The 18,497-nt window shown below is 35.9% G+C and overlaps 1 protein-coding gene across 1 annotated transcript in view; it reads right to left on the bottom strand.

Annotated features, from left to right (window-relative positions):
• Positions 1-2,039: 2,039 nt before the first annotated feature.
• Positions 2,040-18,497, bottom strand: part of DIDO1 (death inducer-obliterator 1) — a 40,528-nt gene continuing 24,070 nt past the window's right edge. Inside the window, 9 exon segments of the mRNA XM_009572913.1 lie at positions 2,040-5,440; positions 12,948-13,143; positions 13,820-13,909; positions 14,928-15,081; positions 15,966-16,512; positions 16,641-16,776; positions 17,239-17,346; positions 17,574-17,690; positions 18,401-18,497. The exon segment at positions 18,401-18,497 is cut by the window's right edge and continues 29 nt beyond it. Of these exon segments, the coding sequence (XP_009571208.1) occupies positions 2,040-5,440; positions 12,948-13,143; positions 13,820-13,909; positions 14,928-15,081; positions 15,966-16,512; positions 16,641-16,776; positions 17,239-17,346; positions 17,574-17,690; positions 18,401-18,497 (4,846 nt within the window).

Below are 18,497 nucleotides of genomic sequence, written 5' to 3'. Positions count from 1 at the left end.
AAACTTCCTAATTCAAATAAAAAAACCCCTTCAGAATAAATTAAGGGATGTTTTAGAACTGAGAGAAAAATCATAAGCACAGATGTTCATACGCTTTTTAGAATGCCTACAATTAAACATCAATTGGTAGTGATGTCTGCAAAACATCTTCTGTCGTTAAACAACGAGGAAACGAAACCTGTGTGCCATCAGTCTTTTGTGGCTTGTTGAGAAGTAGCAATAATTAGAAAATAATATACACATACAGATTTAAGAAATGGACAACAGTTCTCTGTAGATGTTTATTCTACTTACAGTAACAAAAACCTGTGAAGTCCCATATTTTAATGTACAGTGATATATTTTGCCATATAAAATACAATTTACAGAAATTTCTATCAAGTAAACCTAAACAAACACACTTACTTTTTGCATACTTTTATGTATGTCTTTAAATTAGAAACATCTCATTAAGAAAAAAATCTTACACCATAGTAGATGTTTGCATTTAATACCACCTCTCTGCATTTTAACATTTTGTCTACAGGTTCAGAATACAGATGATCATTTCAACCAGCAAATCCTTGATGTATGAGGACTTCAAAGACGCACCAATATGAACTGTAAAATCTGTAGTGAGATACATAGCATACATGCTACTTGTAATGTAGTCTTCAAGGTGCAAATGTTTATAGGAATCTAATTTTACATTTCCAAAACTATTTTATAAAAATATCAAAATATTTACCCAACTGTTAATTTACATGGTCAAATAAATTAGCGGAGTTTTATTTCATACTTCAGAATTATGTACTTGAAGAATACAGGAAAAGTAGCAATGTAATGTATTTCACAGTGAAAAACTTCCCTCTTGAATCACAACATGAAGTACCACCACTCTTCTTTTCAAGGCTAATGCAGTTATACCTTTTTCAGTGGGCAGTTTTATATACACTACCAGCCTAAGTAGGGTCTAACAAAAAAACAGTGAGACTTTTTTTTCAGGAGCAAAACACATTTAGAATGAAAAGTACAGTAAAGCGGGGACATTTCTTAAGTCTATGGCAAAATTCTGCAAAACCAAAACAAACAAACAAAAATGCTCCACTAAATCAGTTCAATCGAAGTAACAGATTTAGTGGCCTATTTAACCAACTTACTCTTCTTTCCTTTGGTGTACCAATTCATTTGTAATCTTAGCCTTTTTCAAATAAATGTCTGATGTTTTTATAAGTTTTGCTGGTTATAAAGGTGCTACTCTTGCATGTTGTTTAATTACAGATTTGTAAAAATGCGACATTTAAAATCCCTCAGCCTCATGAAAAAAACTAAGTACGATTTGTTTCTTTGCTGTACACTTAACAGATGGATTCCAAAACACAAAATACCTGTATATAAAAAGGAAGATAGTGCACTTTAAGCTTATAACATTCCATTTTCAAATCCTCCGTCAGTCACAAGTAATTATTACCACTGTTCTTCTGCAGCCTTTTCCTAAATACACACGACCCTTCCGTTGTAAAATAAACAAGACAGCAACATTGGACTCCTTTTTTTAAAGCGTGTGCTGTAGGAACAACTTTGACACCAAAATATCATGTAAATGAGATGTAAAGGTATGGCTCCTAAGGTCTGGATTAAATTCTCTTATAAAATTACAATTCAAGTTACTGGAAAACATAACTTTATAATCTTAAAAAGCAATATGCTCTTCTTAGACTTTTTCCATTTCTGTACTGTAAATGGAAATTTTAAGATAAAGATGCAAGTAGAAAAACAAAATTTCAGTACAGGTAACGCTGTGAATTTTTATAAGAAAAACATTATGCACAAAATGCAGCAAGTGAAAGTCCAGTATGTTCTTGCCATTTATCTATTTGAGTATTTTCATTCACAGTTGTTCAAAAATTGCTAATTTGTCAGTACATTTTGTAAGGCTAGTTTTACAACAGCATTTTTGTAAAGGTGAGAATATACAGTATATACAGAAGATGCTGACTCAGTCCTTGCTGTGTTGTAAAAGTATATTATTTATGGGAAATATAGTATCAGTCATAGTTCTATGACTGATTAGTGGAAGATGAAGCTTCTGTTTCTGTTGGTTTCTGAGTTTCCTTCGGTGTTTCAGTGTTAGGCTTCATCTCTTTACCAATTTCCCTACTCTTACTCCGATCTTTGCGATCTTTTCCTCTTTCTCTTTCACGATCTCGATCTCTCTCTCGATCTCTTTCTTTTTCCCTGCTTCGATCCCGGTCCCTGTCTTTCTCTCTGTCGCGATCTCTGTCTCTGCTTCTTGATCGCTCTCTATCACGTCTTCTGTAGGATTCTCTCTCTCTGGTTCTTGCTCTCTCTCGGTCTCTGTTTCTTTCCCATTCTTTAGACCGCTCTGAATCCTTCTCTCTATCTTTGTTTTGGTTTCTGTCTCTATTTTTATCCCATTCCTTGTCTCTGTGTCTCTCCCAGTCCCTGTCTCTATTCCAGTTTCTGCCACGGTCTCTTTCCCAAGGTCTGCCGTGTTCTCGATCCCTTCGTCTTTCCTCAAAGGGTCTACCTTGTCGATTATCTGCTTGCTGAGGCTCTGGCTGATCTAAAACCTTGTCTTTATTTCCTCCCTCATATCTCTCTCTCTGTCTCCCTTCAAATGTCTGGCCTCTAAATTCAGGATTTTTGCCTTCTCGGAAGTCAGATGCTGACCACTGTCCTTCCGACTCAGATCCTTGTCCAGAAATATTGGAAAGAGATGCAGATGGTCCAGCTTCCTCCCACATCTCTTTTCTGTGGGGTGGTGGATGGCTTGGAAGGTCCAGGAGTGGTCTTGGGGTTGGCTTCATACCTTGTGGTGACTGACCTTGGAAATGAAATCTAGAAGGGGGAGGTTCATTTTCTTCTGGAAACAGTGCAGGTGTGGCTCCTCTTGGTCCTCCAAACTGAAGCGGTGCTGGACCTCTCTGGTTGGCAAATCTGGGTGGTGGACTCCCTCTCCGTTCTTCAAATGGCTGTGGCAAAAGTCCTCTTGGACCAGGTATATGATTTGGAGCTGGACCTCTCTGCCCTTCAAATTGATTTGGGTGAGGCCCTCTTGGTCCCCCAAAATGACTCGGGGCTGGACCTCTTGGCCCTCCAAACTGAGGGCCTCCTCTCTGTCCTTTAAACTGAGCTGGTGGGGGTCGTCTTTGACCTCCAAAAGGAAAAGGCGAAGGTCCTCTGTTTCCCATAAACTGAGGTGGATCTGGTCCTTCGAACTGTCCTGGAGGCCTAATCATTTCATTATATTGGGAATCTGAAAATTCCCTTTGTTCCATGTGAGGTTCCCTACGATCTTCAAACTGAGATGGTGACATTCCTCTTGGAACACCATGATAAGATGGGGCAGGGCCCCTGTTATCACCAAAAAGGGATGGTGGTCCATGCTGCGTAGAAAATAAGGAAGGAATGGGACCCTTTTGACCTCCAAATCTTCCAGATGGAGGTCCTCTTTGCCCATCATTATTTGGGGAACCATGCTCTTCAGAGAACTGTGGTGCTGGTCCTCTAAAATTAGGTCCATGAGGTCCTCCAGGTGCATTGAGCATCAGTGGTGGTGGAGGCCCTCCTTTCTGCCCAGACAAAGAAAATGGAGGTCCAGCTCGGTTTTCTTCAAAGTGCTGTGGGGAAGGTCCGCCCTCACTCTGAACTGATGGAGGTTCAGTTTGTTCTACAAATTGATGAGACTGAGGATTTATTTGTTCATCATATTGCACCGATGAAAGACCCCTCTCTGGTTCAAATTGACCAGCTGTCTTTTCCTGAGAAGTAAACATTGTATTTGAAAAAGAATCCCTTCCCATTACTTCCTTTGACTCATTTGGCCATGATACTTTATGCATATCTTGCAAAGACTGACTATCGTTTGATGTGGAGAAATTAGGCTGAAAAGATGTAGTTGGAGGTGTTGGAAGCAGCACTTTACGTAAAGGTTTGGATGTAGAAGGTTCTCCAGAAGCTGTTTGACTCACGTTTTCCAAATTAACTTGAACAGTGTTTTCAAATTTGCTATTAGATGCCTCTTTCTGGGGCACCGTAGAAGCCTTTTCGCTTGAAACCCAGTTATCACCACTAAAACCAGGCTGAGTAGCAGAAATTAAAGTTTTATCTTCCTTACCAAGTGAAGTCTGCAAAGCATTTGGAAAACTTGCTGGAGCAATTTCTCTTGTGGCTATCTCATTCTGTACCACCTGTGGCTTTATTCGAGAATCAACATTGTCATTAGTCTCTGTCGCCATTCTTCTAGCTTGTCGAGGATCTCTATTCTGCCGTGGGTCACAGCCCTGGTTTAAAACTTGTGCTTGCTGATTTAAAGATGAAGGTAAATCTACTTTTTGTGTAGCTTGCTGGTCCTGATGGAATAATTCAGTCTTTATTAGGGAAGATTTTGGTGGTGGTGACATTAAAGCATCAGACACTGAAAAATGAGCCATTGAAACACCAACAGCTGCTCTTTGTTGTCTGAGGGCTTCCTCTTGTTCCTCTAGTTGTCTTTTCTGTTCTTCTATTTGTTTGTTTAATTCTTCCAACATTTTTTGCTGTTCTACCAAGGATGAGGATGCAGATAAATCAGGCACATATGAAACGGATGTTTCTGAAGAATTGCTTTTAGTGTCTGTATACATTTTGTTAGGTAAATCATCAACAGTAACTTTTGCTTCTTCCAAGATAGTTTCATCTTCTGGATCATAGGCCTCATCCTCTAGTTCTGCTGTATTAGATGGCTTTTCCACATGATATCGTTTTTCACTTTCACCAGTCTGCATTTCAAAAGCTTTCTCCGGACCATATTCTTCTTCAGGATCATATGGCCTGTCATCCTCCTCCTCTTCTATAGCTCTGTCTTTTGACATCTGTCCAAACTGTTGCACAATGGGATCTAACAAAGGAACAGCTGACATTCCTCCATCAGCAGCAGCTTGGCCTTCCTGATTTGACGACTGGGCAGTTTCAGAATCCTTAGCAAGAGGCTCAAATGTTTTCTTTTTTCCAAAAAGTGTCTGCAGGATGTGCTCGAGAGGTGTGGCAGTTTTTGAGGATGAAGAATGCGTAGCAGTAACGCTTGCAGAAGCAGCAGTTGAAATTGGTGGTGTTACAGTAGTTGTGGTTCCACTTTTAATTGAGGACAGTATTTTTAATACTGAAGGTGTAACTGCTGAGGTGTCTGGAATGGGAAGTGGGGGTGGAGGTGGAGGAGATCCAGGAGGTGTTGTACTTACAGTTGAATCTCCTGAATAAAGTGTGTATTTCGGGGTTTTCTTCTCTTGCGAAGCAGCTAGTGGCCCTTTAGAGAACAGTGATGTTTCGGTTTCCTCATGTGCTTGAATTCTGCTTCGCTTTTCCTCTATCTTTTCTGTTTCAATGCCAGTAGCAAGACGTTTCCCTTTCTGACAGATAACCAATCCAAGAATTAAATTTGGCCGAGATGACTCAAGACCTGAAAAGGAACACAAAGATTGTATATGTAAAAACCTAATTTTTAGTTTTGCTTTCAGTAGAAGCTTACTATTTTATATAGTGGCAGAGTACAAAAGTCATAAAGATAACAGCTTTTCTCAATTCCATTAGATGACCTATTGGCAATTTTCATTAGTCCATAAGCATATGCATCTCTATTTCTTTACTTTTTATATATATTTGTATATAGTAAGTAAAGAAAAGTTTTAATTCCTTCCTTGATACTTTTAATAAAAGATTGCAGCAACAGGTATGATTATTAAAAAGTGTCTCTGCAAATGTTCAAAACCAAAGAAAGTTTTTGTATTTTTTGTATTGCTACGTCATTTTTGTTGTTGTTCCACTCTGACATCTCCCCCTGAAAAATCATATATTTACTTTTAAGTAAGTTTGCAAATATGTTGTATACACAGCGATACTGAAAAGCGAGAAAACCTGGGCTAAACTTCATATTTCTGTTATAATGTGTGCTATAGACTACATTGACAGGTACACCAGTCTATAAATATTTTGGCTACCTCTAAGTTAAACAAATACCAGTAATTGCTAAAAATATAACCTCAAACAAACTGTATTTGGAAACAGTATTAAAGCTTGTAACCCACTCCCTGTTTGTTTGTTTTTTTCCAGCTAGACATTATTTTAAAACGTGATAGAAACAGGGAAACTGGTAACTAACATACCAAACAAGCAAAAGAGAGCTTAAGCAGACAAGAGTTTAGCATGTGGGAGAAAGGGACGCTGGGTGTGTTTGCTTTCTCTGCAAGACAATGGTTGGCTGGGTATGAATGTGGTGTGCAGAGGGCAAGGTGACTTTAAACCCTCTGTTGCAGGATTCATTCAGTTTGATGCTGTAGGCCTTTCAAAAGTAAAAAACATTGTGAGCAGAATTACTCCTCTGTGAAAGCTTCAGACTTGAATCCTTGGAGAAGTATATCCAAAAATGATGGGAAAGTTTCTGATAAAGAGGAAAAATGCAAAGGTCTGTAGGTCTGTTTCATGTTACTGTATTTCTTCCTTTTACATGCACAGTTCCCACTGGCACTTGTGGAAGATAAACATGTCCAGAATGACGGGCAGGGAATAAATCCTTTAACATACAGTTGGTGGCAAATGTAGAAAATCTGTATAAAGAGAGGCTTTTTTAACTTCTGGACTTAATGACTTTTAAAAGGTCCTAATGTGAGGACCACTGTCCGTATGTGCCAATAGTTACGATTTGCATCCAGCTAGGAAGCAGTAATACAGAAACACAAAACAATCTGTAAAGTAAGAGATAATATTCACTGTGGTTAAATGGTAAGATGAGGACTCTGACCTATGTTGTTCCTTCTGTTCATGATCCTGTAAGAGTTTTTTTTATATATATATGTTCTTTGTTCTTATTAAACCAAACCAACTGCTCATTAAGGAACAATTTTTAGCTATCTAATTATTAGCATTGAAAACTTTTTGATACCAACAAAAAACCCCAGACCCCACAGTTGCAGACATATTCCATTAGCAAACCACATTCACAAACACATTACTTTGCTGAAACAACTGAATTTGAAATTTTAAGGGGACTCTTAAATTTACCATGAGAAAATTACATCAGCTGTTTTCCTAAACTTATGTTCATGTTTAATAAACTTGACCTTTTCTAAATTCTTTAGTTGCTAACTTCACACTGAGAAATCAGTGAAAGAGTTTAGTATATTTTTAGGTTAAATGTGAAGTTTTGTCAGTGAGAAGATACCATCACTCTTACAGCTTAAGCTAAATTCAGTTAGAACCTACTTAAGTACAAGATGAAAACTTTGCTGAATTGATGCCAAGGGAAAGCCGGAGCATTAGAACCAATTAAGTCAAGATTTCTTCTTCAATGAAAGCCTATACTGCAGGAATTATTTGCAGTTTGCTAAATAATACACCAAAACCATAGCTGCTTTATGTTTTAAACTTATTATTTCTCTTCAATACTTGCTATATATTTCATTCAGCAATAACTTTTATTCACAGATGTCCCCCTAAATCACCGACGCCTCCAGTTCTTACGCTCAAATCTTATCCCATATAAACCTTATTTTCCAAATAACGAACAACAGATAATAAGAGAAAGACAGTAATTTTTCAAATAAGTTAACTTCAAAGTTTTATGAGATCTCTTGACAATTGAGGGAAAAAAACCTCCTCTAAAATTCTGTGTTCTTCTGATTGTAACTGGTAACAGTATAGTGAAACTGTTTTAATCACTTAATGAAGAAACCAGCAAAGTCTGGTTATTTCCTAGAAATAGTCTTTTTAAAAGACCAGACAAAATTATAGTGAAAATTTGAGGCCAATCTAAAATATTTTCTTGAGATTTCCTATCAGGAATGGCTCTCATTATAATTATGTTGAGAAACAAGAATAATTAAATTTGAGTGAAAGTTTTTGGTAAACAGTTATTCTGTAGAATGCATCCTAGATCCAAAATAGAATTTATATTATTTTGCAGTTCAGTGGTCAAGTTTTACAGAGTTCTGTGGTTAAGAGGGTATTGGACATGCTGTTTTAAATAATCTTTTATTTTTCATTTTGTAGTGCATATTATTTCCTATTTGTACATCTAAAATTCAGTACCAAAAAGTCTCTTTCCTCCAGGTACAAGATTTCTGTGTAAGTGTTGTCAATTTTCACCCTCTTCTTTCATATTTAGAAAAAAATTATAAAAATTATAAATACATGAAAAAAATTAACCGCCTATATTATCAGAACTAAGATTTGCTAATAATTCAGTACATGCACGAATTTGTCCCTTAAGAGGGGTAGGGATGCCAAGATGTACAATCTCAGAAAGTAGGCAGGACAGGAACTAAACAAATAATTATTTTCAGTGAATCTATGATTATTTAAAAAGGACCACATAAATACTTGACTTATCCAAATACTCATTTGGACCCACAGCCTACAAGCAATTCTAGCAGTTCTGTTCACAATAATTTACTACCTTAAATGAAATGATATTAATATATAAGATCAAGGCATAGTTCAAAAATAAGACAACTTAACTGGGGAAAAAAAACATTCACAATTTACAGTCAGAATAGACTCATTAGTTAGAAATGGTTAGTGTACGAATTTGCTTTATATTTTTTCTTTATCAGTATATGAATAATGACGCCACATTTGGTCGATGTTGACCAGTGCAGAGTATCTCACACACTGGTGTTCATCCAAAAACTCCTTGTAGGCATTTCCTGTTCTTCTGTTCTTAATGTTTTGGTTATCTACTTTTATGCAAAGACTTGTGATTTATGCAGTTAGGTACAATGAATCTCAAACACTGAATAATTGAAATAAACAGGTTTCAAAAATCCATCAGACAGCATATCTAATAAACCACAATTACTGAAAAATCAGTTTGTAATCCCTGTAAGAAACAGAGATCAAGTCACTAATTAAAACAGGGTAAAATTTTAATACACTTCAAGAGAATAAATTCCAGTAGTAAGTTAATAACATTAGTTATAATTTAATCTGTTTAGAATTTAGTCATAATAGAATAAATCCATTAAAATTTTACATTTTGATACTGCAGTTTTACAAATATTAGAAGTTATGCCTAACCTGGCTTCTACATTCACGCAGTTCAAAGTGATCAGATACTACATGCTTCTTTTGAATGGAAACATACAGCTAGACCAGCATTTCAAAGGACAGTCCCATTCTATTTCACTATCCATAAATAAAGTGCCTAATTTTAGGTAATAACAAAAATGTTGGCTGCAGTCTCCAACTATTGCTCAATGACTGTCTTTCACAAGCAAGCATTTAAAAAGTGCTGCAAGCTGTGTCGGCAGAGTTAGTAGCTTTCAGTGCTAAATTATTTATAAAATAATTATTATCCTATTACGTATTTGAAGTCCACATCCTGGTTTTATTGAGTTACATCCTGTATCTAAAGCCTTTAAAACAGGATATACTAAATATTAGTACTGGATGAGTATTTGTTTCTCTTACCCTTAAATACATTTTTTCATTAAATCAGTTTTACCATATTTATTAATGGTCACTTTTTTTCCTATCATCATCAGCTGGTATGAAGTTACTTGTACTGTTAAAGATATATGCCTCATTTCTGTACATCAATGACAAAACCACAGAATGGACTAAGCATACCCATGGTGTACATTTTTAAACTGCAGAGATCAATACAAGATATTCTTTAAATTTTATCAACACCATTTAAATATTTGTCCCAATTAATCATGAGAGCAACTGGCAATTATCATCAAATTTGTGCACCCTTAATTCAGGGATATAGATCACTTCCAGCATTGTAACACCGCTGCACATTAAGGTACGCTTGCTGAATGGAATTGGCTGGCATAGAAAATAAGGTTCATAATACCATGTTCTACTGCTGCTACTTTTCATAATGATATCTGCTGAGATGAAGACACCTAACTCCATTCAGAGTACAGTTAAAATTTTGTTCCATTTGTTGCAATTTTTAAGAGCATTCTAAACAGGATAAGAAGATTTCATGACTTCATAATTTAAGAAAAAACATACTTCCTATTGTAAACTACCAAAAGAGATATATCAATGTTTGTGGAATCCTTTGCTGTTATATGGCTGTTTTATTAAAATTCATTTAACTATGTAAGATATTTGTTACATTCCCAACGTTGCCACTAAATCCCTCAATAAATCACTTTCTATTGGTAATTAAGTCTGATTATGCTATTTTTTATGAAGTGCTTTGAGATCTACAGATAAAAATGCTAAATAAGTTAGCGTGTATGTGATACAGACAAGTAAATTCACATACAGTAAACCACTGCAAAAAGACGATGCAGAAGAGCCCACTGATACATAAAATGTGCTAATAGATGTCTGAGATTAATTAAGTATACATATGGATAACCTTCCATTTTCCTCTGTTTTTAAATCACCCATGTCAAAGTTTTTTGTAGATCTTCTAGGTACTAGCGCAGTTCAGAAGTCCTCAGTTGTGTTCCAAATCCAGTCCATCAGAAAACAGGAGAAATTCATAATCCATACGTGCCTGATGGAACTGGCTGATACAGCTGGAATATCTTCTAACTAGGATTTCTGGAGTGGCAGGGTTTTCTTGTCCTCTCCCTCCTCCCCCCTCCAGTCATATTTATCACATCATCTTAAGCTATCTAAAGCATAATGCTTTTCGAGTCCTTGCTAAACTCTACTTGAAGGTACACGATTAAATTTAAGGAGACAATGACCACTTTCCATAAAATATTTTTATTGATTGTGAAAGAAAGAAAAAGCGGTGAATTCCATCAGATGTCATTAAAAAGTATGGATTACATGTCTTTTATGCTGTGGTTTTAATACATACACAAAACCAGAAAAACAGCTTACCTGATTTTTTTGCCCCCCCCCCCCTACTGGATCTGGTTTTAAAATATGAACAAAACTTAGCACAACTATGAAATAAAGGCTGCTACAGAAGTTTCCAAGAAGTGTGAATTGATGGCAGAAGTCTAAGTGGGTCTTCTATGAAGCTGTTACATCATATGGCCTCTCTGCCTTTGGAACCTTGTTTCTATTGCTGTTCTTTAATCCACTTTGCCTACAAGTATGTATTTCAGTTTGAAAACCTGACTCATAAAATTTGCCTCCATGAACAACACTTGCAAGTGATAGCTGTATTTCTTCTGAGCAATTCCCTCCCGTTTTGAAAAACTTTTGCACTTGAAACTCAGCAGAGCCAGGCTGACATTACAGATTTCTACACTAATACTGAGTAGAGTTTGTCTACATTTGCCAACCCCCAATCTAAGTTAAGTTTCATTTGAAATGAAACCTATAATGGAAATGTAAAAGAAGGGTAAAACGGAAAACTGGTACTTCCACAGGAATGCAAGTAGGCAACAATTAGGTAAGTGCCTCCCTAAAGCAGGTTATTTACTAGCTCAGTAAAAGACTGCAGACATTTACAGCCGATTCAATGGCCAATCCCATTCTTGTGTTACTGTCCAGAAAGGAGGGTAGTTCTTTTGTTCTGGCTGGAAAGACCAGTCCATGAGTTAAGACTCTCTGCCTACATCCCTGTGCCAAAAATGTTCTGCACTTATGTTTTCACTTCTTGGCTATTAAATGGGAATAACAGTTTTTGCCTGAATTCAGTAAGTTAAAGACTATGAGGTGCTGAGATTCAACAATTACAGCTATATTGCTATAATTTAGATAGCAATAATCCTGCCTTTTTAGCTATAGGCTAAAAACAATGACCTAGACAATGTTCAAGGATGGGTAAGACAGACTTGGGAGTGTATGAGAAAAATCTTGTCTGAGGGTGCAGAGCAAGTGCCCTTTGCAATCTTATGAAGGGAGAGCATTTAACTAACTATCTATCATTTCTTGTTGTTGTTGAAGTCATATGCCATTAACACATGAAAACCTGGCCCAGACACTGTTGCTCCTACATATAAGCTCTGAGAATGCTTTATTGAGTTTAGTCCTAAATTTGTATTTGAGGAGTAAGAGGACAGTCAGCTTCTCAGAAAGGTCAGCACGTTTGCTGTTTCATACTTACCGTTTAATATTTTGCAAACCTTTGTTATGACAATGAAGTATTACCTTCATTGTAACCTGTAGTTCTTCAGCTTCTCAATCTGTTATTTTATATAAAACCCCAGATACTTCTTTGGAAACTAAGCATATGCACTTCCTCCATCCTCAGATGAAGATGACTTCAAGTTTTGTAACAGAAGGGTATTTCATGGCTGAATTCTTTCTCAGTTCTTCTGTCACCATGTTCAATGCACAAACAGGGAGCAAACTTAAGCCAAACATTACTACTGGTAATTTTATCTAAAAATAGCACATTATAATATAACCTGCCTATACCAACTACTGTCTGCCACCTCCTAACCCTAAGGAATGTGGATCCCTTTCCCCCCCAACAAACCAATTTTCAGAAGTCAGTGATTTGGCTAGAGTTTGCTCCAACTAGAACAAAACATTTCAAACACCTTGTGCACCATATTGCACATACAGCATAATACTTAGCATGAGACAATGACAATGCAGTGAAACCACTATAAATATTACCTCTTTGTCTTCAGAGATTTCTTAACTCCTCTGTGGGGAAAGTTTCCTGCTTGATTTAAGCGATGGTGAATACCTTGTAAGGACCTAGGTTTTGTGGATTTCTGGGTTGCTGAAGATAGGGTGGGTGTTTTTTGTTGGGTTTTTTTCCAATGTAGTGGCTGTTCCACATACTTGATTTTACAGGTAAACTCATCCTCCTAATAGCATATAAGCGTCTTGTTGGAAAGGCTATGTAAATTTCAGACAATTTTATCTTGAACAGAATTGGATTTCCAATTTTTCCCTATTTAGATACTTTAAAACTGGTTTTATATTAAAAAATTTAATAATGCTTACATTAAACATTCAACAACAACTTGTCTCAGATTGACTTTTGTTTTGTGATTTTACCTAGCAGTTAACCTCCCCTGTTTTGTGCTTACCTGGTCCCTCAAAGGGCAAGAGTTTGGAAGGAATTGGGTCCTTAGTACTCAGGGGGATCAGGTAGAGATCCTTGACATGTCTGTTGTTATTAGCTACAACACCAAAACGACCACGACTGCTAAAATAGGAGTAGAGAGAGATATAGGCAACTTCTTCTTCTTCTGTTGCAGGATGGAAACGAATCAAACACAATTCCTGTAATAAAAAAGCAAAGTGGAAAAATTCAACCTGCAACATACCAGTAAATAAAATGGTAAAGGGCAAATTCCAGGGATAAAAATAAATTGTACATTTATCACTCCAACTATGTTTTCAAGGCAATACCTAGCTTTAAGAGAGTACTGTTGTTTAATTTGTAATATTAAAACAGAATTAGGTTTGTCATTTTCAGAAATACAAATTATTTCTGTATCTTACATCAAACTAAACATCTTGAGGCTCAAATTAACATGAAAGACAGGGAAAATTCTTAGTTTCATGATTTTATCTGTATACTGTGCATCATTTTTTCACTTCTGAAGTGTTTTTAATAGTAAAATCTATTACATACATTAAATGATAAGTTCCTTTTCTTTAAAATTTTAATTTCAATCTTCAATACTGAATAAATAGCTTATTTATGTTCAGTCATTAAAAATGAATAAATAGTATGAAGATTTAACTACTACGCAGGAGAGAGCAAGAGGATCTGCAGCTCAATAAACATGTTTCTTCAATAAATCTAAAATTTCAAAGGAGTAAGTGGTGTTGGTAGTTTTCCAGGTGTGATCTATGTTAGTATTTGCTGTTTACTAATTTATATTATAAAAAGTTGTCATCTTATATTGCTGTATTTTTCTTCTGGGTTTTGCAAAGGATTTTAAGTGAATACCTTAGAAAGCGAAGATTTGAGTTTGCCAACATAATCCCAGACTGTCTTCGGTGAGATCCTCCCACCAATATGAATTGTATCTGGTAAATCCTAAACAAGAAGTATTACATGGTAGTATGAGAAAAACCCAAAGAGACTAATGTTTAAAAGCAGTGCAGGTTGCCCCATCCCAGTTGCCTAGTGGATAATGCACTATTATATTTTAGTAAACTTTCATACATACTTTTCTAATTTCAGACAGGCTATTTCTAAATTTCAAGGTGTTTAATTATGGCATGTTACCAAAAGGCTAACAGTACACACGGAACAGAAAAGGCATTCCCAAACGAGGACAGCAGCAAAATGTCTAATAGTTCTGTATGCCCATTATTGGCTTTGTTTTTACAGGGAAGCTGCTGTTTGAAATACAGATTTTCTCCACACCTTCAGTTTCTCAGGAAATGCTGCACTCGTGACTACAGGTCACATAAATTCTAGTGAGCTTCCTGTCATGAGGACACTGAAACTCATTTTAGCAAAAGCAGTACCAAAAAGAACCACCAATCCTACTAATAAAAGCCCTAAAACACACATTTGTGTTTGAAACTTCCTAAGTCACATAAAATGCACTTCAGAGAAGAGAGAAAGAAAAGCTCATTTGTTTTAGCGCAAACCTTTATACTGTCTCATTATTTGAATGTATACCCTCCCAGAATAATATCATCCAACTGTTTTTATTTGAAAATTAGTAAAAAGGATAGTATTCTTCATAAATGGACAAACAAAATTTTGTAATAGATCACATCAGTGACCCATTTAGTTCGAGAACAGAACACAACATCTACTTTAAAATACTGGCTCTAAAACTTCTTTTCAAAAAATGAAGCTGAAATAAAGGTATTATTCCATGTTAGATCCTAACATACGTATAAATATGTTTGAAGGCATGAGAATTCTTCACAATTTATGAGGAATTTTTAAAAGGCTTTTTTTTTTTTCTTGAGCTACTTTTCCTATTACTACTGCTACAGTTCTAATATAACAATATATATATAGTGACCCCAGCCTTTCTAGCAACAAGAACTGCAGTACAGATTTATTCTAAACACATAAACATGTCAGTGCTAACCTCGCTAAGATAATCAAAACACCCGGAGACAGGATATGCTTTAGTGACAAATTTGGCCACACTTTGCATGTTAATAAATCCTTTCCAAATGGTGTTGAGACGAGAGAGAAAGAGGGAAGTATCACTGTCTTGAGGCGAGCGTGGCTCTGCAACACTGCAAAACAAATCCAAAAAAGAAAGGTTACAGAATACAAATGAGAATGGTCCCTTCTTTTTTTCTTTTCTTCCCTCCTCCTATCGATCAAATACTTTATTTTAAACAAATAACAGAATTTTTACTAAATGCTTTGTTATGTTTTCCATTAACTTGGTATTGGGGAAAAAAGCAAGGAGTAACAGAAAATAAGCTTGTAGCTGCTGACCGGCAAAAAGATGCCGAAAGATAGGACTTTTATAAAATTAGGTTAGCACTATAACTGTTGTGATCCTGACTCCATAACAAACTAATCTGAATTATATATTTACCACTAATTGAGTCAACAATATGCATCTGAAAGAGATTCTCAAGTAAAAGAATTTGCTATGAACAAAAATCTTTTAACTAGTTTCGTAAGGATATACTTTGCAATATTTAATTTTACTACTGTATATACCCAGAACATGAAAGAAATCCACTTCCTTTCAAGCTGAACAATTGGTTAATTTTAATTCATATTCATAAATTCAGATGTAATAGTATTTTAATATAGGATGAAAATCTGGAAATGCCTTTAAACCATCTCTCGCATACACTCGCTTTCTATGTATTAATGTACATGCAGATTTCTAAGTCTGCATAATACCTTCAAGTTTTATTTATCTGCTGAAACACATTGTAGAATCTTTGCTGTCAACATACACTGATGCTCAGAAAAGTTTACCAACTAGAGAAGGTGAATGAGAAGATGGTAAATCAAAAACCTGAATCAGGCTACCTGAACTTTGAAGTTGAACATGCCTTTCGATTGGGGGGAGGGGAACGGGACATTGGACACCTGGGACTCTGAAGATAACCACATTAAAGATTCGGTAGCTTGGCTTACTATTAAGTATACGCACTTGATATTAGGTGAATGATGAACTGCTAAGTATCTTGGATCTGGTGAGGATGATGGTTTTGTTAATATTGATTTGGGGACAGTCATAACTGGTTTTGAAGTTTCCAGTTTTGTTTCCCCTGTTGAAACTTTGTCAGACGCAGGACCAGAACGCAGGGCTGGTGTCACAACACCAGAGGAGCTGCTCATTGCTGTCCTAGGGTCTCTGCCAGAAACTGTTACGGTTGTGACAACTCCGCCAGCACAAGAGGCAGGAAAAGCAGAAGCCTCTTCAGGTACAGAAGAATCTGTATTGTTATGGCCCTGCGTTGTAGGAATGTAAGTTCTTTCTATGCTTGACTGAGAAACTGTTTCTGCTACTGGTCCAACTTCAGTTTCCACTGCGTCTTCAGAGTCGGCCTCTTTGGCAGGCTCTGCTGTTGAGGTTGGTGTGGAACTTTCATACTTTGGCTGAACTTCTGGTTTTGATTTCAACTCCACCTTTTTAACAGGAGCCACTGACTTTATCTTCTTAGGTGGTACTTCATCTTCAGATGCTGAAATCTGACCTATAAATTTATTTTAAAAGCTTTTGATTACTATTTAACAATTAAATAGTTTGGAGAAAACCAAATAAACAAACAACACTCTTAACATAACAATTCTTTTACTTTGCACAAGTCAGCACTGTAGATACCTGTACAGATTTTGCAGTTCAGGTCAAAAAGATGGGCTCGATGTTGACTTGTTGTATCCTTCAACATACTGCTAAAAACATCTAGAGAAGGAGCACTGTTTAAATTCGGTGCAGTTCGGGCTGACTCTTGCTGCTCCTAAAAGTGAATAAACACAAAAAATATTCTAGTTGTCATTAATTTCAACCATAAAAAAATACTTTGGAAACCGTTAATTAACTTCAGTTCTTTAAAAAGAAGATTAAAGGCCTTGGTTAAAGCATATCATGTCAGATAGAGTTCTCAAATAGTATTTGTCCTCATTTCATTCCACAGTGTTCTGAAGTAGACAGCTAATGTTCAGAAATAAAAGATTTCTCTGTAAATTGACAGCAAGGGCTGAAAAATACACAGCATTTTAGAAGCGCATGCAAAATATGCCTATCATTTGGTTGTTGCACTCCTTCAAACTAAAAGGAAAAATGCTCATAGCACACCTACTAGGTGATAATATCCTTACAGTTCATTGAAACAATCTGCAATTCTGATGAAAAATTTGAGGCCCTAGTTACCGTTTATCTCCCTTGATGTCTTCATGCTGAAGCAATAGCTGATACTTACATCAGAATCAGACACTGGTGGAGAATCTTCCATATTTACAACTTGCATATGTTCCCGTTTTACAGATGTTTTCTTGATTTCATGAGATTTGCTTCTTGACTCTATCATCTGAAAGAAACAAAACCATTTTGGTAAAAAGTCCATATATTTATTTTATAATTTTATTCTGTACTTTATCATTTGGCTGGTGGTAGAGAAAAAGTATATTGAAACTGAACATTATTAGCATTTTATTAGGAAGAAACCGGTGCATTAACATAATATGGGTGGTAAGGGTTGGCAAACTTGCTCTTAAATTCGTATCTAAGGGCACAGGGGAAAATTATGTTACTTACTGCTTTAGCTGGTTTCTCTTTCCATACAGACAGTTCTTTAGATAAAAGTTCTTCTGGTTTCATTCTCACTAGTTTTGACAGTGAGATTTCCTCACGAAGGACACGATGAAAAAGTCCCTGAAAACAAAACAGACTGTGTTGCCAAGCTGAAGAGAACCTGCTTGGGTAACTAACAAGATTTGCAGTGCTGAACAGGCAAAACCTGTTCCAGTTTCTTAATTCTCTATTAAAAATACCGGCTACTTATAAGCAAATTTGGAAAGGTGCAGCAACCAGAAAATAAGATTGAAACAAACACAAAGTACGAATTTTCCTCATTATCATCAATATCTATCAATACAACTGAATAGGAATGTCAGAAGTTGAGCAGCCACTCTCCTGTTTCATATTTATTGTAGAAACTTAAAAAACAAACAAAAAAGTTTCAAGTGTTCTCTAGTGGATATTTTCATCTGCACCAGCATCCATTTTTTTGTTTTAAAGCATAAATATGGTCACGTACATGGGCAGTATCCAACACATACGACAGAATGTCACGAGAAATTAATAAAGTCCGTATTTATTTTAAGAAAGCCATTCTATAAATAAATATTTCACACCAAACGCCCAAACTTAATAAAAACACATGACCAAATAAAGTAGACTTTTAATTCCTACTGGTTACATTTTTTTTTTTAAAAGATTTGAATGGCTTTATAATAATCTTTTATAGTGTAATTCATAAGTCTCTATCTTGAAACTCTTAATGTTGAGGATAGAGTTTGACATATCATTAAAAACCAAAAGTATATTTCAGTATATGTTGACTGTTTAAGGAAATTCCAAACCTGGTTTTTGGGGTCCTTGAGATTGAACATGATGCTACGGTATTTACTCTTGTATCTGTTGTCCGTAACTTGAAACAAATTAAACATCTCCTTTTCA

This window comes from Fulmarus glacialis, unplaced genomic scaffold (genome assembly GCF_000690835.1).
Source record: "Fulmarus glacialis isolate BGI_N327 unplaced genomic scaffold, ASM69083v1 scaffold11372, whole genome shotgun sequence".
NCBI lineage: Eukaryota > Metazoa > Chordata > Aves > Procellariiformes > Procellariidae > Fulmarus > Fulmarus glacialis.
The sequence above is the reverse complement of the archived record's forward strand: the minus strand, read 5'-3'. Positions and strand labels throughout refer to the sequence as shown.